This window comes from Megascapheus bottae, chromosome X (genome assembly GCF_031878675.1).
Source record: "Megascapheus bottae isolate mThoBot1 chromosome X, mThoBot2.hap1, whole genome shotgun sequence".
Classification (NCBI taxonomy): domain Eukaryota; kingdom Metazoa; phylum Chordata; class Mammalia; order Rodentia; family Geomyidae; genus Megascapheus; species Megascapheus bottae.
Window position 1 is genome coordinate 28,934,568 of NC_143547.1, and position 22,837 is coordinate 28,957,404.

The window sequence follows — 22,837 nt, forward strand, 5'->3', positions numbered from 1 at the left end:
ATGACTGAAAAAAAAACCCAGGGGCTGGGAGCATGGTCTAGGGGTAGAGTGTTTGCCTAGCATGCACAAAGACCTGGTTTCAATTCCTGGGTATCACATACACAGAAAAAGCCAGAAGTGGTCCTGTGGCTCAAGTGGTAGAGCTCTAGCCTTGAGGAATGCCCAAGGACAGTGCTCAGCCTTGAGTTCAAGTCCTAAGACCTGCAGAAACAAAACAGAACAGAAAAAAACAACAAAAATCCCCCAGCAATGATGTTGAACCATTTTCTTCAAAAAGGTGCAAAAACTTTGCCTCGAGAATAGGAGGAAGTTTTTATCATAGATTGAAAAAAAGAAGTGACTATTGATTTCCTTTCATTCAGATTACGTGTTTTGTTTTGTTTTTGTAGATCCTATTGATTTTCTTTCATTCAGAATATGTGTTTTGTTTTGTTTTTGTAGGTCATGGGGCTTGAACTCAGCCTGGGCACTGTCTCTGAGCTCTTCAGCTGCAGGCTACCACCCTACCCTTGAGCCAAGACCCACTTCCTGTTTTCTAGAGGTTAATTGGAGATGAGAGTCTCAGGTCATTTTGTTCCTGGGCTGGCTTTGAACCTTGATCCTCAGATCTCAGCCTCCTGAGATTATAGCCATGAGCCATTGTGCCCCACACATGTTTTGTTTTGAATTTTTTGGTAGGTTGTGTTCAGGTTGTGTACAGGTGATTACAGTGGTTGCTTCCATAATCTACCCTGAATAATACTATGAATAGGGGTAGCCAGGCTTCGCAGGATAAATGTTTAAGTGAGATTGGTTACATGCATATTATCCTTTTAGGATTTCTTGATACCTCTGTGGAGCTATTGAACTTCACAATTTACCAGTGTGTGAAGGATCTTCAGTGAACAGATCTTCTATATCCAGGCACCCCTCCAGCTTTGGAAGGGAGGCTGAGGCCAGGGTGACCATGGAAGCTAATGGAAAATCACTCCAGAGCTGCTCTGCCCTTACACCACCAGAACCTCACAGATCATTTGAGGTAAGTGTAAGGTTTGCCGGCTAAGGTTTATTGAGAGAGAGAGAGAGAAAACAGACCTCCAGCCGCACAAGATGGAGTCAGGCGGAAGAAGGCCTTATGGCCAGAAGTGAGAGATTATATAGGGGGAGGGGTGTGGCCACAGCGGAAGCAGATGTGACCTCAGAGGATGAAGAAATACTTCTGATTAGGGCACCTCCCTCTACCTCCAGACATGCCAGTTGCCAAGGTTACAGTCTGGGCAGGGATTTCCAGGGTGCACAGGAGAATGCCAAGGGAAGGAATCATTTCTCCCAGACAGACCTAAAATTCCTACCTTCTGATAGTTATAAAGGGGCGCCAATCAGGTGCCGGGAATTTGGCCTAGTGGTAGAGTGCTTGCTATCATGCTCAAAGACCCGGTTCAATTTTTTGGTACTACATACATAGAAAAAAGCTGGAAGTGGTGCTGTGCCTCAACTGGTAGAACTATACCCTTGAGAAAGTCCAAGGACAGTGCTCAGACCCTGAGCTCAAGCACAGGACTGGCAAAAAAAAAATAAAGGGGCACCAAGTCTTTCTGGCTACTTCCTGCTGGCTAGGGGCGTTGATATAGGGGGAAGAAGGTGAGGATGTTGTCCATCCAGGAGAAGGAAGTGGTGACTGTCCCAAGTGAAGTCTTATGAGGTCAAGTCTGAACAATAAGAAAGAAAAACTTGAATGATTTAGAGATAACAAAAGCAATGAGTTGTAGAGGAACACAGAGGAGAGCTAGTGGAGGGGGAGACGGGAGAACAGTTAGCTCGGCATTACTCACCCTCATCTTCTGAGATACGAGGCAGGTTTACCTTGGTAGGTCTGAGAGAAGGGCAGTCACACCTTGGTACCATCACTGGTATAGGAGGTTCAGGAACAGAAGCAGTAACCCTCTTTACTCTTGACAGATGAATCCTCTGTGGCTGTCCACTGAGCTTCACTGCAGTAGGAGTGGTCAGTAGGACCTGCTGTGGGCCTGACCACTTAGGATGTAAACCAGATGGATTAAGGGTCTTGAGAAAGACTTGATCCCCAGGCAATATTGGAGGAGAAGGGAAAGGGCCTCGGTGGGCCTGCAGAAAACATTCATCAGCATGTTGGCGTAACATGTGCCTAAGAAAAGTTAGGACAGAAAGATAATCCATTAATGGAGCCTTTGTGCCATCAGTGGGGAAATTTCCCAGAAGAAAATGTCTTCCATACATTAGTTCAAAGGGGCTAAGAAAAGTAGGGCTCCGGGGGGAGGCACGTAAGCAGGTGAGAGCAAGAGATAACAATTCTGGCCAGGATTGCTGAAGTTCTAAAGAAAGTGTGGTAAGTTGTGTTTTTAGGAGATCATTTTCTCTTTAATCTTTCTATAAGACTGGGGTCTATAAGGAATGTCAAGGTTCCACTGGACATTTGAAGAGGCTGCTACCTGTTGGGTCACTTTAGAGATGAAGGCGGGTCCCCTGTCAGATTGAAGTGACCTGGGTAAACTGAACCTAGGAATAATTTCTTTTAGTAAGACAGAAGTGACAGTATCAGCAGTCTCTGATGTTGTGGGATAAGCCTCTATCCATCCTGAAAAATTATCTACCATCGTTAGAAGGTATCTTTGTCACATACATGGGGGCATGTGAGTGAAATCTATCTGCCAGTCTTCTCCCAGGGTATGCCCCCGGAGTTGGTGAGTGGGGAATGCAGCTGGTCGGAGACCTCCCTGTGGGGAAGTAAGGGAACAAGTAGGGCAGGCTTGGGTAATAGTTTTTAGTCGTGTCATTAGGCCAGGACAATAGATTAAAGATTTCAGAGGTGGGAAAGATGCTTGTATCCTGTGTAGGGCCTGGTGAATCAGAGACAGGAAGCTGTCTGCTTGTGTTTTGAGAAGAACTAGTCGTCCTCCCAGGGTCCTCCATCCCTGCTCTTCCTGGGAGGCTCTCTGTTGGGTAAGTTCCTCGAGCTCCTGTGGGGTATAAGAGGGTTGGATTGGAGGCAGTACCAGGAGTAAGGGAGCTGGAAGTTGTCTCTGGGCCGCTAACTTTGCCTCCTGGTCTGTCTTTGAATTACCTACCCTGACGATGTCCGGTCCTGTCCCATGGCCCCGGCAGTGAATGACGGCTACCTGTTGGGGAAGGGAAGCCGCTTCCAGGAGCTTTAGAATAAGTAGAGCATTAGCAATAGGGGTGCCTTTTGTAGACAGGACGCCACGCTCCTTCCAGATGGCTGCATGGGAATGGAGAATATGATAGGCATATTTTGAATCTGTATAGATGTTAATCCTTTGACCCCTAGCTAGGGTTAAGGCCCTAGTTAAGGCTATAAGTTCTGCCTTTTGTGAGGTGGTGCCAGGGGGAAGGGGACTGCTTTCAGTAATGGTGCGATTATTAACAATAGCATAACCCACAACCCAACTGCCCAGGGAGGTAGATGTGGAACTGCCATCAATATACCAGGTATCTTCTGGGTTAGAGAGACATGTCGAGATACTTGAAGTTGGGATTTTCAATGAATGTTGCATGAAACAACTGTAAGCAGGAAGGGGAAAGGGAGGACAGAGCTTTATGAGATAAAAGGTCCTTTATTCTGTGGGGAGGACATATGGTGGTGGGCTGGCCGATTGTGAGTTTTGTGCACTATTGAGCCAGAGTAGCTGCTGCTGCCAGAGCTCGAAGGCATGCTGGCCAGCCTTTTACCATTGGGTCCAGCTGGTTTGAGAGGTAAGCCACAGGTTTGAAAAATGGGCCCAACATTTGTCCAAGAGCCCCAAGGCCAATTCCCTGTCTCTCAGTGACATAGAGCATACAGGCTTTTTTTTAAGGCTGGGTAGAGCCAATGCTGGAGCCTGAAGAAGTGCCTGCTTCAGTACTTTAAATGGGGTATCAGTGGGATTTTGTGGTCCAGTGGCTCTCCGGTGAGCCCTTGGCTGCCTCATAAAGCGGTTTGGCCAAGGTAGCAAGCCAGGTATCCAAATACGAAAGGAAGGAAAGAATTTCCTCCTTGGTTTGAGGGACAGAGAGAGACTCAATGTAGGCTTTTCTGTCAAGAGTAATTCTTCTCTCTGTAGGAGTTATGGACAGACCCAGATATGTTACCTCTGGCTTTGTCATCTGGGCCTTGGAAGAGGAGACTCTATATCCTTTGGACAGTAGAAAGATGAAGGATGATGGGTTTTACACCTCGCCTATGTCGATGGGAAATGGGGTATTGGGGTGTGTTGGGGAAATGAGTAGGATCCTTCAGTGTAGTGAGGACGGGAGTATGGTGTTGAGCAATGGTGGGTGTAGAAGTATCCCAGATAAGAGGATTGACAAGATCAGGAGGGAGAGGAAAAGGGAACTGTTGGAAGGCCATGAGTGGTGATTCATTCAAGGACAAAAGTAGAAGGCTTGTTGGCTGTCTTGGAATATGGAATGAGAGTGAGACCTGGAATTTAGAGAGTAAGTCCCTCCCCAGAAGGGGTGTGGGACAATGGGGTAAGATTAGAAAGGAATGTGAAAATGGAAAATCATCTGTTCTACATGGGACTGGTCCAGTAGTTGTAGGGCAAGTAGGAAGGCCATCTACACCTACCACTGAGATCTGGGAGGGAAAAGATGGGCCAGAATATTCAGGCAACACCGAATAACTGGCTCCCGTATCCAAAAGAAAGGACACAAATTTACCTGCAACCTGAAGCGATACCCTGGGCTCCTCCATTGTGATGTTTGTGGGAGCCAGTGGCCCTGGGCACCATCAGTCTTCCACCAAGCCAAGTACCTTGGATGACTTGGGCTCCTTCCTGTATGGATGGAACTTGGGAGAGGCTGGCCCCCCTGTAGAGACAAGGAGGGACAATCAACTCCCCAATGTCCAAGCTGTCCACACCTTAGGCAGGGTCCAGATGGTGGTCATGGAATAGGGCAGGCTCTTGCCCAGTGGCCTTCCTTGCCACACTTAAAGCATGGTCCAGGTGATGTATGTTGTGTGCCTCTTCTTTGAGGAGCCCAGAGGGCAGCAGCCAGGAGCTGGTAATTTTCTCTATCATGGGCAGCCTTATCAGCTTTTTCCTGATCCTCCAGGTTATTGAAAACCTTAAAAGTCATGCTCACCAGATCTCATTGGGAGGTTTGAGGGCCGTCCTCAGCATTTTTTCACTTTCTTTCAATATCAGGAGCAGACTGAGAGATAAAATACGTATAAAGACCACTTTGCCTTCCCTTACTCTGGGTCCAGCTTTGTATAATGCTGGAGTGCCACTGTGAGGCGATCAAGAAATTCAGCTGGGTTTTCAGTGGGTCTCTGGGTAACCTCCTTTAATTTATCATAACTGACTGCACGGTGGTCTGCCTTCTGGAGGCCAGCTACCTGGCAGGTTACTATCCTATTTTTGTTAGCCCTTCCAGGAGCATTATTTTGGTAATCTCAATTGGGCTCTTCCCTGGGCACAGTTGTTTCCCCTTCTGGGAAAGTATTGTCTAGGCCATGGGTTTTATCAGCATGTGCCTGGGCCGCAGCCCAAACCCTTTTTCTTCAGAGGTAAGGGTGGAGGACAGGATTGCATATAGGTCATGCCAAGTGAGGTCATAAGTCTGAACAAGATATTTAAACTCTTTGGTATAATTATTGGGATCTTGGGAATATGATCCTAGTCGCTTATCAATCTGGGAAAGATCTGTCATTGAAAAGTGGGCATGCACACGAATAACCCCTTCTGCCCCTGCCACCTCTGGCAAGGATAAAAGGAGGTTGGTGGAGGTTCTGAGCTTCCAATACGAGATCGAGTATAAGTAGCAGGAGGTGAGTCAAAAGGAGATGAAGGAGGAGAAGGTGCAGAAGGTTTAACACAGGGAGGAGGAGCAGAGTCCTCAATGTCAAATGAGGGATTGAACACTTCAAATTCGGAAAGAGGCTCCAGGCTCTTAGGCGATTTGGCAGGGACAGGTTGCCCCCGTGCCAAGAGGATAGGGAAAATTGGGCAATACTGGCAGAAAGAAGGGCAAGCATGAAGAGCAAAGAAAGCCTGAACATACAGAACTTCTAGCCATTTACCATTACATCGACAGAATCTATCTAATCCCCTGAGAGTATTATAATCAAAAGTCCCATTATTGGGCCATTGAGACCAATTGTCTAGCCTATACTTTGGCCAGACTCGGTTGCAATAAAAGATGAGCCGTTGTACCAAGACATGTGAAAGGGTATCAATGTATGTGAATTAATGCACCTTCTATCTGGCAAATATCATGTAACCCTTTTACTAATTACAATTAAAAAAAAAAAGATGAGCCGTTTTGGCTTTATGGAGCCTCTGAGTAATAGAACATCTAGAGATTTTAAGAGGCATCCCAAGCAGGTGTCCCGGCTCAGGCAAGACTGATAAGACCCCATTGTTGTAAGAATTCGGAAGAGATGAGTAAGTCTAGTGTGGACCTGGGGGTGGTAGTGTGGCTGGGAGTAGGTGAGTGTGGGTGGGGAAGGGTCCCTAAGGATGTAATGGGAATGGTAGGGGGAGTGGTCAGCAGGTGTCCTTAAGGACGGATCAGCAGGGGTCCCAAAGGACATATAACAGCGGGGGGGGGGGGGAGTGGTATGCAGGGGGTCCCTAAAGATGTAGAAGGTCGGTGGGGGGTTGGGTGGGGGGAGTGGTCGGATGATGTCAAGGGCAGAGTCGGAGAGTATGTAGGGGGAGGAGTCCCAAGGGTGTCAGAGGTGGGGTTAGTGAGGAGGTCAATGGGGAACTTAAGTTGAGCGGGAAAGTGGGGGGTGGGGGAAGTCAAGGGTGGAAGAAAAGTGGGGTAAACTAGACAGGAGAGAGCTCGTGGACAGGAAATACTCACCAAGTGCAGACAGGATCACTGTAGCAGAATGTGCGACCAATAATAGGAAAGGCAGAGGTGCAGGAGTGGAGTTTCCTTTCTCAGATCGAGGTTGTGGGGGGGGCAGAAGGTGGATTGACCTTCTGAGAAACGGAGGGGATCCAGCGACTCCTGATCCTCTTTTCAGTCGGGTTTTGGCACCGAATGTAAGGTTTGCTGAAAGGAAACTCCATGCAGTTTAAGAGGCTAAGGTTTATTGAGAGAGGGAGAGAGAGAGAAAGAGAGAAAACAGACCTCCGGCCGCACAAGATGGAGTCAGGCGGAAGAAGAAGGCCTTATGGCTGGAAGTGAGAGATTATATAGGGGGAGGAGTGTGGCCACAGCGGAAGCGGATGTGACCTCAGAGGATGAAGAAATACTTCAGACTGGGGGACCTCCCACTGCCTCCAGACATGCCAGTTGCCAAGGTTACAGTCTGGGCGGGGATTTCCAGGGTGCTTAGAAGGCCAAGAGAAGGAATCATTTCTCCCAGGCAGACCTAACAGTAAGAAGACTCCCTCTCCCCCTCTCCTCCTCCCTCCCCCCCCACCTGCTCTAGGGCCAGTACTATCTGTCTTTTGTGTCTGTACTGGTGTTTGAACTCAGGACCTCATATTTTTTTCCCTCAGGGCTGAAACTGAGCCATACCCACTCTTCCAGCTTTTTTCTGGTTAGTTGAAGATAAGAGTCTCTTGGATCCGAGTCTGTGGAGAGGCTGGCTTTAAACTTTGATCCTCACATCTCAGCTTCCTGAGTAGCTAGGATTACAGGCACAAGTAACTGATGACTGGCTTCTTATTTTTTTTTCCAAAGGCATTGTGCTTTTGTGTTGCTTCTGTAAGGGAATCCTTTAGTCTCACTGTGTGTGAATGTCTAGAGTCTTGAATATATATTTTAGATCTAACTTCTACAAGTGAAAGAAAAGATGCATTGCTTTTTCTCCCTGAGCTTGACTTACCTTGAATTTGATTTAGTACAGTTTTAGATTTATAGAGAAATTGACAAGTTGGTGCATATACTAGTTCTATATACTTTTCCCACCTCTAGAATATTTTCCATTTTGTTGTTGTTGTTATTGTTGGTCATGGGGCTTTAACTCTGGGCCTGAGTGTTGTCCTTGAGCTCTTTAGCTCAAGGCTACTGTCCTACCCCTTGAACCACATCACCACTTCCCGTTTTCTAGTGGTTAATTGGAAATGAGTCTCATGGACTTTCTTCTGGACTTCTGTGCCTGGGCTGGCTTTGAACCATGGTCCTCAGATCTGACCCTCTTGAGTAGCTAGGATTGCACCGGCGCCAGCTGAATATTTTTCGTAGTAGTAATAGTAATAGTGGTAGTAGTAGTCGCTGTGCAGCTCAAATTCAGAGCCTGGGAACTGTCTCAGAGCTTTTTATTTTTTGCTCAAGGCTAGTACTCTACCACTTTGAGCCATAGTGCCACTTCCAGGTTTTGAGTAGTTAATTGGAGATAAGCGTCTCCAACCGACTTTTCTGCCCAGGGCTAGCTTTGAACCAGGATCTTCAGATCTTAGCCTCCTGGGTAACTAGGATTACTGGCTTGACTATTTTCCCTATTATTATTTATTATTACTATTATTATTATTATTATTATTATTTGTGAGTCATGGGGCTTGAACTTGGTCTGGGTGCTGTCCCAGAGCTCTTCAGCACAAGGCTACCACTGTACCCTTGAGCCAAGCCCCATTACCCATTTTTTATAGGTTAATTGGAGATAAGAGTCTCAGGTCCATTTGTGCCTGGGCTGGCTTTAAACCTTGATCCTCAGATCTCAGCCTCCTGAATAGCCAAGATTACAGGCATGAGCCACCACGCCCAGCTCCCTATTATTAATATACAGCATTATAATGGATCGAGGGTCTGAGAGTGTGGCCTAGTGGCAGCCTTGGGTTCGATTTCCTGTAACCACATACACAGAAAAAGCTGGAAGAGGTGCTGTGGCTCAAGTGGCAGAGCGCTAGCCTTGAGCAAGAAGTGTCCAAGGACAGTGCCCAGGCCCTGACCTCAAGCCCCAGGACTGGGGGGAAAAAAGGAAATGGATTGAGGAGGAGGGAATTGCCTAGTCTACGTACAGGTTTACAGCTTATGCCTTTAATTCTAGCAACTCAAGAGGCTGAGTATTAAAAAAGACAAATAGGGGCTGGGAGTTTGGCATAGTGGTAGAGTGCTTGCCTAGCATGCACGAAGACCTGGGCTCAATTCCTTGGTACCACATGCATAGAAAAAAAGCCACAAGTGGTGCTGAGGCTCAAGTGGTAGAGCTCTAGCCTTGAGAAAGTCCAAGGACAGTGCTCAGGCCCTGAGCTCAAGCCCAGGACTGGCAAAAAAAAAAAAAAAGACAAAGAGCAGAAAGACAAACTCAACAGTCCAATAACTCTGGGTTTTTTTTTTTTGGTTGGTTGTGGGGCTTGAACCCTTTGCCTGGGTGCTGTCCCTGAGCTCACTAACTTTTTGTGCCTGGGGCTGGCTTTGAGCTGGTATCCTCAGATCTCAGCCTCCTGAGTAGCTAGGATTACAGGCATGAGCCTCCAGCACCTAGCCTCCAATACATTTTATACAGGAAGAAAACCTGGGAAGAGCTACCAAGTCTTCCTTAGCCCAGCTAAAGGGGAAATGGCATACCCACCTTAAAACTAGGGTCTCTTTAAATATTAGGCAGAAAATGTGAAGTCCAGTGGGACAGATGGGAGTGGGGTGAGATGGAGGCGGGGTGGGAGAGCAATCTTGTCTTGAGTGGGGAGTTTCAGGGTCTCAACAGCATCTGTGTCCTCCGAGGCATCAGCACCAGAGTTGGCCTTGTTTTTTTGTTTTTGTTTTTTTCTCTTTCATGAGTGCTTGAGTGCATTTTCAGGGGGAAGGGGAAAGGCGATGATTCAGTGTGGTTGGCAGCATGGACAGTTAAGGGGGAAAGCAAGTGCTTTCAATCAGTTATTTTCCGCCGCTGAGATCTGAGGATTGTTGAAGTTTAAAGGGTCTAGAGATCTAGATAATCCTGAACAGACAAAGCTGGGCCTTTTTTCCCCTGCAATTAACTAGTAAAACTGAGGTACTGGAGATGTGGCTCAAATGGTAGAGTGCTAGTTGTGAGCTTGAGACTGACTTCAAAGTACAATACTGGCACCCCCCCCCCCATACACACACTCACACACACTGGAATAAAAACAGTAGACATTAGTGGGTTTGATTTTAACCCCACCATCAAACTTTTTAGTTTTTTGGTTTCTTTTATCGCTCCCCCCTCTCTATCTCTCCCTCCCTCCCTCCTTCCTTTCTTCTCTTCTTCACTTCATTCCTCCTTTCCTAATTGTTTTGTACTGATGCTCAGGCTTAAGCAGCCTCATATTCTTGCTTGACTTTTCTGCCCTAGGCTGACTCTCTACCACTTGAATCACATCTCCACTTCTGACTTTTGCCAGTTAATTAGAGGTAAAATCTCACAGACATTTCTGCCTACCTGGCCTCAAACCTTGATCCTCAGATCTCAGCTTCCTGAGTAGCTAGGATTCCAGGTGTGAATCACCACCAACTACCCGTTACTCCTAAGTAGGTGAAATGGGTGGATAGTGAAAGGTTGATAGGAAGTTAGGGTAGATGGGAAGTTGGAATGAAAACTGGCAATTTATTTATTTTATCTTTTTTTCTGTACTAGATATTGAACTCAGGGCTTCAAATTTAGTAGACAGGTGTTTTACTGTTTAAATCATGCCTCTAGTCCACACACACCAAGTTTTTTTTTCCAGTGTGGGAAATGTTTAATAATAACTTAGTCTTTTTTTTTTGCCAGTCCTGGGCTTAAGCTCAGGGCCTGAGCACTTTCCTTGGACTTTGTTAAGGTTAGAGCTCTACCACTTGAGCCTCAGCATCACTTTTGGCTTTTTTCTATGTATGTGGTACCAAGGAATCGAACCCGGGTCTTCATGCATGCTAGGCAAGCACTCTAACCACTAGGCCAAACTCCCGGCCCCTAATAACTTAGTCTTAACTGGGTAAAACATCATAAGAATTATAAGTAGTATATCCATATATTAAAGTTTGAGTGATATTTATTTGGTAGATTTTATATAACAAGAAGTTTTCTTAAGTTAAAAACAAAACTTTTTTTGGGGGGTGGGTCAGCGGCCTGGGCACTGTCCCTGAACTCTTCAGCTACCACCTACCCTTGAGCCTAGCCTCACTTCCTGATTTCTAGAGGTTAATTGGAGATAAGAGTCTCAGATCCTTTTGTGCCCAGGCTGGCTTTGAACCTTGATCCTCAGATCTCAGCCTCCTGAGTAGCTAGGATTACAGGCATGAGCCACTACACACAGCCAAAACTATTTTAAGGACTCAGCTACTACAGAAAAAGTATGCTAAAATTAGTTCATAGTACACTAAAAAAAAAACAAACTCAAAGAGACACCATTCCTGTTTTCTTCAAAATGTGTACCTTAGTTTGTTGTATGCCTCCAAAGACAGAAATGGGAAATATCAGGATGATCTTTATTTGGTCTCAAACAATCATTGCAAAAATACAAGCTCCTCGGCAAAAAAAATTAATTTGACTACTAACACAGGCACGTAGTCCACCATTTTTTCACATTTTATTTTATTTGGTGTTGGTCCTGGAGCTTGAACTTGGGGCCTGGGTGCTTTCCCTGAGCTTTTGTTTTTCTTTTTTGCCAGTTCTGGGCTTGGGCTCAGGGCCTGAGCACTGTCCTTGGGTTTTCTCAAGGCTAGAGCTCTACCACTTGAGCCTCAGCACCACTTCTGGCTTTTTTCTATGTATGTGGTACCGAAGAATTGAACCCGGGTCTTTGTTCATGCTAGGCAAGCACTCTACCACGAAGCCAAACTCCTGGCCTGGCCCCTTTCCCTGAGTTTTGTTTTTTTTTTGCCAGTCCTGGGGACTGAACTCAGGGCCTGAGCACTGTCCTTGGACTTTCCTCAAGGTTAGAGCTCTACCACTTGAGCCACAGCACCACTTCTGGCTTTTTCTATGCATGTGGTACAGAGGAATCAAACCTGGGCCTTTGTGCATGTTAAGCAAGCACACTACCACTAGCTCAAACTCCCGGCCCCTCCCTGAGTTTTATATCTTTTGTTCAATGCTAATGTTCTGCCACTTGAGCCACAACCCGTCCCCTTTTGTTTTTGTGGTGGTTAATTGGAGAGAAGTGCTTCACAGGCTTTTCTGCTTGGGCTGGCTTTGAACCAGGATCCTTAGATCTCAGCCTCCTGAATGTAGGCATATTTTCCCCATTTCAGGTTGACAGCCTTAATCCTGGGACATCTGTAAGCCCATTCCCACACAAATTGAACATGCCACCAGCCCATTCACACCCATAACTGCAATACTGCCCTAACTATGTCAGCGCCATGCTGTTGCCATAGTCCCAGTTACCCATTCCTGATCATATGCTATTTCTAGTGTCCAGGTGCAAGGTGCTTGGACTTGACTATGTGCCCCAATGTTTTTCCTGGCTGTGGGCTAGTTATAGAATGTATTGTCTCGGCTATGTGCCAGATATAGGATGTTGTCCTGGCAATAATCCAGCTATAGGATATTTGGCACTGGCCAGCTGTTATCTCCAGTGTCCAGCTGCAATTAAAATATTTCCTGCTCCCAGCCCCCTCTCTTGTCTTCAACCCCCTACACTCTATAACTGCTCCCCATGCCCGAGAGCAGTTTGCTCTTTATCCTGGAGAAGATCTGCCTATCTACTTTGGACATTAAATCTTGCTTTCTTCTACATGACATGTGTCTGTCTGGTTTTCTGGAATGGTGCTTTATTGAGTAGCTAAAATTATAGGCGTGAGCCACTGATGGCTAATTGTAAAAAAAGACATTTCATGAGCTGAAGAGCTCAGGGACAACGCTCAGGCCGAGTTCCAGACCCATGACCCACAAAAAAAAAGACATTTTCAAATTGCTTTTACCTGGATGTTCTGTGGACAAGGATATTATTTCTGACTGGGAACACTTTCTCTCTACCTAGTATTCCGAACCCCAACCTTGTAGAAGAACCCCTAAAGAAGGCTACATTTAGGAATGGCAAAGTGGATGGGATCAGGGAGAAAGTTTGGGGTATAATTGGTAGAGTTGAGCAACCTTTGAGAAGTGGTTGAGTCTCCTTACCTGAATGTGTTCTGGAAATGGACTGTGACTGTGGAATGGTTCCTTGCCCTTTAAATCCATCCTTCAAGCAGTCACTTTTACTTGTATCTGCTAAAAAAATGCTTATAATATGAGACCATCCTGGTCTTCACCATTTGGAACTGAAGATGGAGTGCTGGAGCAGACCAGCACCAATTAGGTGGAGTGTGTGGAGACAGGGGCTCCTGTCAAAAACCATGAGCGCCTCCCAGTGGTAATTACTTGGCTTAGAGAATTGATTGGCTTAGAGAATTTCCATTTAAGGGCGATTCCTATCTCACTGTTAATCAAAACTGCCCCTGGAATATAAAATTACTCATGATGCGAAGCTGATGGAGAAATGATCTGATTGGAGACCAGTGCCAAGAGAAGTTCTAGAATAAAATGGAAAGGGTTTGGATAAGAACATACTCCCAAGGAAGGCAGAAAAGTGTGTGTGTGTGTGTGTGTGTGTGTGTGTGTGTGTGTGTGTGTGTGTGTTTCCTAGGGCTTGAACTCAAGGTCTGAGCATGTTTTGTTCAAGGGTAGTGCTCTACATCTTGAGCTACAGCCCCACTTCTGGCTCTTTGGATGGCTTGTTGGAGGGAAGACTATGATAGACTTAACCTGCAGAGCTAGCTTTGAACTAAGATCCTTACTTCTGAGCCTCCTGAGTAGCTGGGCTTACAGGAGTGAACCATCAGTGCCCAGCCAGAGTTAGCTTTTTTTGCCAGTCTTGGGGCTTGAACTCAGGGCCTGGGCGCTGTCCCTGAGCTTCTTTTGCTAGAGGCTGGCACTATTGAAGAACAGTTGGGTGCCCATGGCTGTAATCCTAGCTATTCAGGAGGCTGAGATCTAAGGACAACAGTTGGAAGCTAGCCCAGGCAGAAAATTCCATGAGACTTTTTAAAAAATTTTTTATTGTAATTAGTAAAAGGTTTACATGATATTTGCCAGATAGAAGGTGCATTAATTCACATACATTGATACCCTTTCACATGTCTTGGTACCCATTACCCTACCCCCCGCCCCCCCACCCGTCTTGGTTTTCCCCCCTTCCCTATCAAATTTCAAATAACCAAGTACAACTAAATTCAATATATCAGATAACAAAGTGAGATACTGTAATAATATGAGATGACCAAGTGACAGCAAAGGAGATGAGAGACAACATAGTACATTAAGGACAACAATCGTTCGTTATATGGCTTTTGTTTCAATATCCTGGAGGTCCTTTCAATTAGCTTCATACTATATGGCCTTATGTATCAGGATTTTGCTCTATTGCAGATCTCTGGTAGTAGAGGCCAAGGTTTCTACTGATTATGACAAATGAGGGAAACCATTGAGCCTAAGTTCCTTTGAGTCTGGCTTACTTCGCTAAATATGATTTTTTCTAAGTCTTTCCATTTCTTAACAAATGGGGCAATGCCATTCTTTCTGACAGCAGCATAGAATTCCATTGTGTACAAATACCACAACTTGTTGATCCACTCTTCAATTGAGGGACATCTAGGTTGGTTCCATATCTTTGCTATGGCGAATAATGCTGCAATGAACATTGTTGTGCTAGTGGGTTTAGTATGTCCTTGTTTCTGGATGATTGGGTAAATGCCAAGTAGTGGAATTGCTGGGTCATAGGGGAGTTGTATGTTTAGCCTTTTAAGGCACTGCCACACTGCTTTCCATAGTGGTTGAACGAGTTTGCACTCCAACCAACAGTGTAGTAGTGATCCCTCCTGGCCACATCCCCTCCAGCATCTGTTATTATTCGTTTTCCTGATCCTGGCCATTCTAACTGGAGTGAGGTGGAATCTTAGAGTTGTTTTGAACTGAGGACCCAGATATTAAACCACAGACCTATGGCCACCTAATTTTGACAAGGGAGCCAAAAAATAGAATGGAAGGAAGACAGCCTCTTCAACAAGTTATGCTGGCAGAACTGGTTAAGCACCTGCAGAAAACTAAAGTTGGATCCTTCTTTGTCACCTTGCACTAGAATTAACTCCAAATGGATCAAAGACCTGGAGGTAAAAGCTAACACACTGAAAACTTTACAGGAAGGATTAGGAGATACACTAGGCCTCCTTGGCACAGGTCGAAACTTTCTTAATAAGGACCAAGAATCACAACAAATCAGAGAAAGGCTGGATAAGTGGGACTGCATTAAACTGCGGAGCTTTTGTATGGCAAAGGACATAGCTAGTAAATTAATTAGGAAGCCTACAGAGTGGGAGAAGATCTTCACCAACCAAACAACGGACAAAGGCCTCATATCTAAAATATATCAACAACTCAAAAAATTGAATCACTCCAAAACTAATCTCCAAAGTAACAACCATCCCATTAAAAAATGGGCCAAAGACTTAAAGAGAGTCTTCTCTGTAGAAGAAACAAAAATGGCCTATAGACACATGAAGAAATGCTCAACATCTCTGGTCATAAAAGAAATCCATGAGACTTTTATCTCTAATTAACCACCCAGAAGCTAGAAGTGGAGCTGTGGCTCAAATGGTAGAGCACCAAAATTGAGAATAAAAGCTCAGGGACAGCACTCAAGCTCTAGGGAGAAGGCCTTCAAAAGGGAAAAGGCCTGTGCCTCTTTATAGCTCTTAGATATGATTTTATGAGATTGGCACAAAAAATTTAGGTTGAGTGCCAGTGGCTCCTCCCTGTAGCTACTTGGAGGTAGAGATTGGGAGGATTGTAGTTGGAGGCTAGATCAGATATAAATGTGAAACTCCATGCTAATCAATAGCTAGGCCTGGTGGCTACATCCAGGCATATCAAGGTCTAAGCTGGCCTGGCATAATGACAGACCCTACTCAAAAACTAAGGAAGAAAGCCAGGTGCAGTGGCTCACATCTATAATCTTAGCTACTCAGGATGTTGAGATCTGAGGATTGCAGATCAAAGCCAGCCCAGGTACTAAAGTCTGCAAGTTTCTTATTTCCAATTAACTATCAGAAGAGGGAAAGTGAGGCTGTGGCTTAGGGGATAGGGTGTTAGCCTTGAGCTGAAGAGTTCAGGGACAACGCCCAGGCCCAGAGTTCAAGCTCCACAACTGAAAAAAATAAAAATAACGAAGAAGCTGGGCGCTGGTGGCTCGTGCCTGTAATCTTAGCTACTCAGGAGGCTAAGACCTGAGGATGATGTGGTACAGATCCAGCCCATACAGGAAATTCTGTGAGATTCTTAATTAACCACCCAAAAACTGGAAATGACGCTGTGGCTCAAAGTGGTAGTGTACTAGTCTTGAGTAATAAGAAAGAGCTCAGAGACAGGGCTCTGAGTTCAAACCCCACAATCAAAGACAAACAAAAACTCCAGGAAATGGAAAGAAGAGGTTTTTTTTTCTTTTCTTTTTGTCTTATTTGTGTGTCTGTCTTTGGGGGAAGATAAGGGGTTACAGAAATAGAGGGACAAAGGGTGAACAAATGCATTAGTGGTACTCAATAGGCACTATGTTGAAAATGAAGTATATAATTTTTTTTTGGCCAGTCCTGGGCTTGAGCTCAGGGCCTGAGCACTGTCCTTGGATTTTCTCAAGGCTAGAGCTCTACCACTTGAGCCTCAGCACCACTTCCAGCTTTTTTCTATGTATGTGGTACCGAGGAATCGAACCCGGGTCTTCATGCATGCTAGGCAAGCACTTTAACCACTAGGCCAAACTCCCGGCCCTGAAGTATATAATTTATGGGTGGGGATGGCAGGGAAAAACTGGGAGAGAGAAAGGGGTGGAACTGTCCAAAAAGAAATGTACTCTTGGGCCGGGAGTTTGGCCTAGTGGTTAAAGTGCTTGCCTAGCATGCATGAAGACCCGGGTTCGATTCCTCGGTACCACATACATAGAAAAAAGCCGGAAGTGGTGCTGAGGCTCAAGTGGTAGAGCTCTAGCCTTGAGAAAGTCCAAGGACAGTGCTCAGGCCCTGAGCTCAAGCCCAGGACTGGCAAAAAAAAAAAAAAAGAAATGTACTCTTTACCTGACTTAAGAAATGGCAAAGCCTAGCACGGTGGCTCACGCCTGTAATCCTAGCTACTCAGGAGGCTGAGATCTGAGGATCAAGGTTCAAAGCCAGCTCGGGCAATAGAAAGCCGAAAGAATCTTATCTCCAATTAATCACTGGAAAATGGGTAGTGGGGCTGTGGCTGCACCCAGGCCCAGAGGTAGGGCAGTAGCCTTGAGCTGAAGAACTCAAGGATAGTACCCAGGCCAGAGTTCAAGCACCATGACCAAAAAAAAAAAAAGAAAAAGAAATGGCAACCCTTTTGTACATCACCTTTATAATAACAACAAAATATTTAATAAAAAATAAGAAAGGCAAAAAGGTTTGGGGATGTGCCTCAAGTGGTAGAACATCTACTTGGTAAATGTGAAGCCCTGAGTTCAATACTTGGGACCAAACAGGATTATTTTCAAAGATATTAAGATCAAGACTAAGAAAGTTCATTAGCAAAGGAAAGGAAATATAGAGAGATAGTATATAACCCAGACATGAATGTGTCAGATACTCTCGTCAAGGGAGGTATCCACCCTCCTTGTTTTCATTGCAAGCACTTTCTTTTGCCAGTTCTGGGGCTTGAACTTAGGGCCTGAGCACTGTCCTTTGGCATTTTTCCTAAAGGCCAGTGATCTGCCACTTGAGCTACAGTACCACTTCCAGATTTTTTCTATGTATGTGATACCGAGGAATGGAACCTGGGTCTTCATGAATGCTAGGCAAGCACTCTACCAGTAAGCCAAACTCCTGGGCCAGGGCCTCACATTCTTGTCATTCAAAGTTGGCACTCACTTGAGCTACTACAGCTCCACTTCCATCTTTTGTTAGTTAATTGGAGATAAGAGTCTCACAGTTATGCCCAAATTGCCTTTGAACTTTAATCTTCACCCCAGCCTCTTGAGTAGATAGGATTACATGCACGAGCCACTAGTGCCTGGCCCTTTTGTAATCATTTTTCTAGTATCTGGATTTGAACTCAGGTCCTCACACTTAGTAGTTTGCTTGCTTGCTTAGCTGGTGTTGCACCACTTGAGTCATACCCCCACCCAAGCTTTTTGCCAGCTCTTTTTTGGAGCTGGTCTAACTTGATGAATAATCCATATGTACTTGAAGGACCTGTCTTTTCTTTGGGTTGCAGGTTTTTTTTTTTTTTGCCAGTCCTGGGCTTGAGCTCAGGGCCTGAGCACTGTCCTTGGACTTTCTCAAGGCTAGAGCTCTACCACTTGAGCCTCAGCACCACTTGAGGCTTTTTTTTTCTATGTATGTGGTACCGAGGAATCGAACCCGGGTCTTCATGCATGCTAGGCAAGCACTTTAACCACTAGGCCAAACTCCCGGCCCCAGGTTTTTTTTTTAATATATCCTTGCTAAGTTTGTGCCTGCTTATTATTCCTGAGAAAGTTGTTGGGCTCACCATTGTGGATTTGTCCATGTCTTCTGGTTCTTCACATATTGTTTTGTGCTGGTACTAGGGTTCAAATTCAGGGCCTGAGTGTTTGTCCCTGGACTTTTTCTTTCAAAGTTGGCACTCTTATCATTTGAGCCACAGCTGTACTTCTAGCTTTTTGGTGGTTAATTAGAGATGATCCTCATGGAATTTCCTGCCTGGGCTGGCTTCAAACTGTTATGCTCAGCAGCTATCAGCCTTCTGAATAGCTAAGGTTGCAGGAATGAGCACCCAGCTGTTCTTCAAATATTTTGAAGCATTGTTACTGGGTGCACCTCATTCCGAGGGGTCTCCTCCCCAGTTCAGTCACGGGAGCTCTCCAAGCCCTATATCAGCCACCAGGGGCCAGCTAGGCAGCTGGAGATTTAGTTTCTGTATTCTGGCACTCGCTCAAAGGTTTGCCTTCAGAGCAACCATTAGCAGGATGGAACAACTTTTTTCACTCAAGGTTGATATCAGCTCTACCGTTGGAGTCACACTTCCACTTCTAGCATTTTACTAATTGATTGGAAATGAGAGTCTCAAAGATTTTCTATCTGGGATAGTTTTGAACTTCAGTCCTCTTATCTCAGTCTCCTGAGTAGCTAGAATTAACGGCACTAGCCAATGGCTACTGGCTGGCTTCTTAATTTTGATTTCCCTTCAAAGTCCCATAGGTTCAGTCACCTTTTTTCTTTGGTAACAGTCCTAGGGATTCTACTCAGGGCCTCGTAATTGTCCCTGAACTTCTTTGCTCAAGCCTAGTGCTAGTGCTCTACCAATTGAGGCACAGCTCCACTTCTAACATTTTGGTCCTTAATTATAGATAATAGTCTAATGGACTTCCCTGCCCTAGCTAGCTTTGAACTTTGATCCTCAGCTCTCAGCTTCCTTAGTAACTAGGATTACAAATGTGAGCCACCAGTGCCCACCTAATCTTTTCTTCATGAATTAAAAAATTAAAACAATAGTAGGGCTTTTCAGGGCTCTTCCAGATAAAAGATATTAAAACACAAAATGCAGTGTGCTCTTTCTAGTCAGCTTTCAATTGAAAGGATAACCACATAGATTTTATTGAACTCAAGGCCTGTGCATTGCCATTGAGCTTTCTCAAGTCTAGCGCTCTACCACTTGAACCACCATAGTACTTTTGACATTTTCTATGTATGTAGTACTGAGGAATTGAATCCAGGGCTTCATGAATACTAGCTAAAAACTCTACTACTAGGCCACACTCTTGGCCTCAACACACACACACACACACACACACACACACACACACACACACACACACACACACAGTTTTTTTTGCCAGTCCTGGGGCTTGAGCTCGGGGCCTGAGCACTGTTCTTGGGCTTTCAAAAGGCTAGAGCTCTAACACTTGAGCCTCAGCAGCACTTCTGGCTCTTTTCTATGTATGTGGTACTGAAGAATCAAACCTGGATCTGTGTGCATGCTGGTCAAGCACTCTACCACCAGGCCAAACTCCTGGCCCCCACACAGAGGTGTTTTTTTTGTGCATGCTAGTACTGTAGCTTGAATATAGGACTTGGGGCTCTCATTTGACATTTTCCCATCAAGCCTGATGTTCTACCAATTGGGTCACCTATCCACTTCTGTTTTTTGTTTGTTTTTAACTGGTTATTTGGAGACATGAACCTCATGGACTTTTTCACCAGTCTGACTTCAAATCACAATTCTCAGCTCTCAGCTTCTGGTGTACTTAAGATTGCAGATGTTAGTGACTGGCTGACATCAGGATTTTCACACGTTCTTTCCACCATGCATCCCATTTCTGATCATGGCAGGTTATTTTGTTACAGGGATCTGTGTCCTTCGAGGATGTGGCTGTGAAATTCACCCTAATGGAGTGGCGTACACTAAACATTGCTCAGAGGACCATGTACAAGGAAGTGATGCTGGAGACCTACAACAACCTGGTATCCATAGGTGAGGACCACTGTCTGTGTGACTCCTTGGAAGCATGGCACTACTGGAATGTGTGCAGCTGCTGCAGAATATAGTGATGACTGCAGTTCAGCTTCAGTTGCTAGTTGGGGCCACTAGGAAAAATGTGTATGTTTTACCTCCCCAGGGAAAGATTTCAATGGGCCCTTGCCTCCTCCACCTGAGGCTCTAAAGTGCAGACATTTTGATTCACATCCTGTACCATTTCCATTGACAGGCCTCTGCATGGCCAAACCAGAGATGATCCTCAACTTGGAGCAAGGACAGATGTGGGCATTAATGGAGCCCTCCTCAGATCATGGTTCCTCAGGTAAGTGGCCAAGAATTCAACACAGGTAACATACAGGAGGGAAGCAAGGTCCTAGGAACAGATCAAATGGAATACTTTAGCCATATTGTGTGTGTGTGTATGCGTATGCATGTGTGTGTGTGTGTATGCGTATGCATGTGTGTGTGCATGCATGCATGTGCACACATGTGCATAGGCGCACGCACGCGCGCACACACACACACACACAAGGGGTAGGGTGGTAGCCTTGAGCTGAAGAGCTCAGGGACAACGTCCAGGCCCAGACTTCAGGTCCCACGACAGTCAAAAAACCTGGAGATAGTATCTCCCTATGTAGCCCTCAACTCTCCATTCTGCTTTCTTAATTCCTGTGATTGCAGGTGTGCACCACCATGCCCAGTGTATTGCAGAGATTAAAGGATATAGTTAAGAGGTTTATTTTATAATATAGTATGTATGCCTTTTAGAATGGTCTATGAAGGAGTGACATGCTCTGGTTTGTTTTTTAAGGCTCACAGTCACTGCAGTATAGCAACGATTCTGCTGGGGATAATGCCACCAACATGAATAATCACCTTCTTGAGCATGAGAGAAATCAAGCTCTCAATGTGGAGCTCAATGGAGAGGGACAAAGCTCTCATGAAGAAACAGGTGCAATTAGAAGCCCTGTACGAGAAAGAAACTTTGAATGCCATGAGTGTAGTAAGGCATACCGTAGGAAATCCACCCTGTTGGCTCATATGAGAAAACACACAGGGGAAAGGCGCTATGAGTGTGGAGTGTGTGAGAAAAGCTTCCTGACAAAGTCCTATGTCAAGACACATCAGAAAATTCATACCGGGGAGAAACCCTTCCAATGTCAGGAATGTGGCAAAGGTTTTACCAGGAAGTCACAGGTCAAACTACATGAAAGAATCCACACGGGAGAGAGACCCTATACATGTACAGAGTGTGGAAAAAGCTTCACTGGGAACGGGACTCTCACCATTCACCAGAGAATACACACAGGGGAGAAACCTTACGAATGCAGTGAATGTGGGAGAAAATTCCGGATCAAGTTATCTCTCATTCAGCATGAAAGAACACACACAGGGGAGAAGCCCTATGAATGTCACTGTGGGAAAAGGTTTAATGCAAAGAAATCCTTCATGTATCATCAAAGGATCCACACTGGTGAGAAACCTTATGAGTGTGGAACCTGTGGGAAATTCTTCCGAGTGAGGAGAACCCTCCTTAATCATCAGAGAACCCACACTGGTGAAAAACCCTATCAATGTAACCACTGTGGGAAATGTTTCAGAGTCCACTCCTCTCTGGGCATCCATAAGAGAATTCACACGGGAGAGAAGCGTTATGAATGTAGTATCTGTGGAAAAGCTTTCTATGTGAGAAGTTGCCTCACTGAGCACCAGCAAATTCATTCAGGAGAAAAACCCTACGAATGCCAGCATTGTGGGAAAGTCTTTACCATGAAGCGATCCCTTCGCCAACATTGTAAAATTCACACAGGAGAGAAGCCCTTTCATTGCATGGAGTGTGGTACTGCCTTCTACGTGAGAATGCGCCTCGTGGAGCATCAGCGGATTCACACGGGAGAGAGGCCCTTTGGGTGTCAGGAGTGTGGGAAGGCTTTCTACCGCAAAGCACGACTCACAGAACACCAGAAGATACACCGAGGCCAATCTTAGTCTGGCCTGATGAGGAAAAAAAAATCGTTCCTAAAGATACCTCTCCCATTAGAGAAGTGCCTCTTTTGAGTTACCCCACCACTAGAGCATGTGGATCTTTTTTTTGCCAGTCCTGGGCTTGAGCTCAGGGCCTGAGCACTGTCCTTGGACTTTCTCAAGACTAGAGCTCTACCACTTGAGCCTCAGCACCACTTGTGGCTTTTTCTATGTATGTGGTACCGAGGAATCAAACCCAGATCTTTGTGCATGCTAGGCAAGCACTCTACCACTAGGCCAAATTCCCAGCCCTTTTCTTTTTTTATGGATTGTGGGACTTGAACTCTGGGCCTGGGCGCTATCCCTGAGCTCTTCAGCCCAAGGCTACCACCCTATCCTTGAGCCACAGTGCCATTTCCAGTTTTCTAGTGGTTAATTGAAGTCTCACAGACTTTAGTGCCAGGGCAGGCTTTGAACCTTGATCCTCAGATCTCAGCCTCCTAAGTAGCTAGG

General features: G+C 45.4%; 1 protein-coding gene across 1 annotated transcript; it reads left to right on the forward strand.

Moving 5' to 3' along the window:
- Positions 1 to 5,473: 5,473 nt before the first annotated feature.
- Positions 5,474 to 22,430, forward strand: Znf157 (zinc finger protein 157). The gene is made up of 4 exons (XM_090327087.1): positions 5,474 to 5,527; positions 20,227 to 20,353; positions 20,589 to 20,681; positions 21,171 to 22,430. The coding sequence occupies exons 1-4, from the start codon at positions 5,474 to 5,476 to the stop codon at positions 22,346 to 22,348; spliced, it is 1,452 nt and encodes a 483-aa protein (XP_090183213.1). The 3' UTR covers positions 22,349 to 22,430.
- The last annotated feature ends 407 nt before the right edge of the window (positions 22,431 to 22,837 follow it).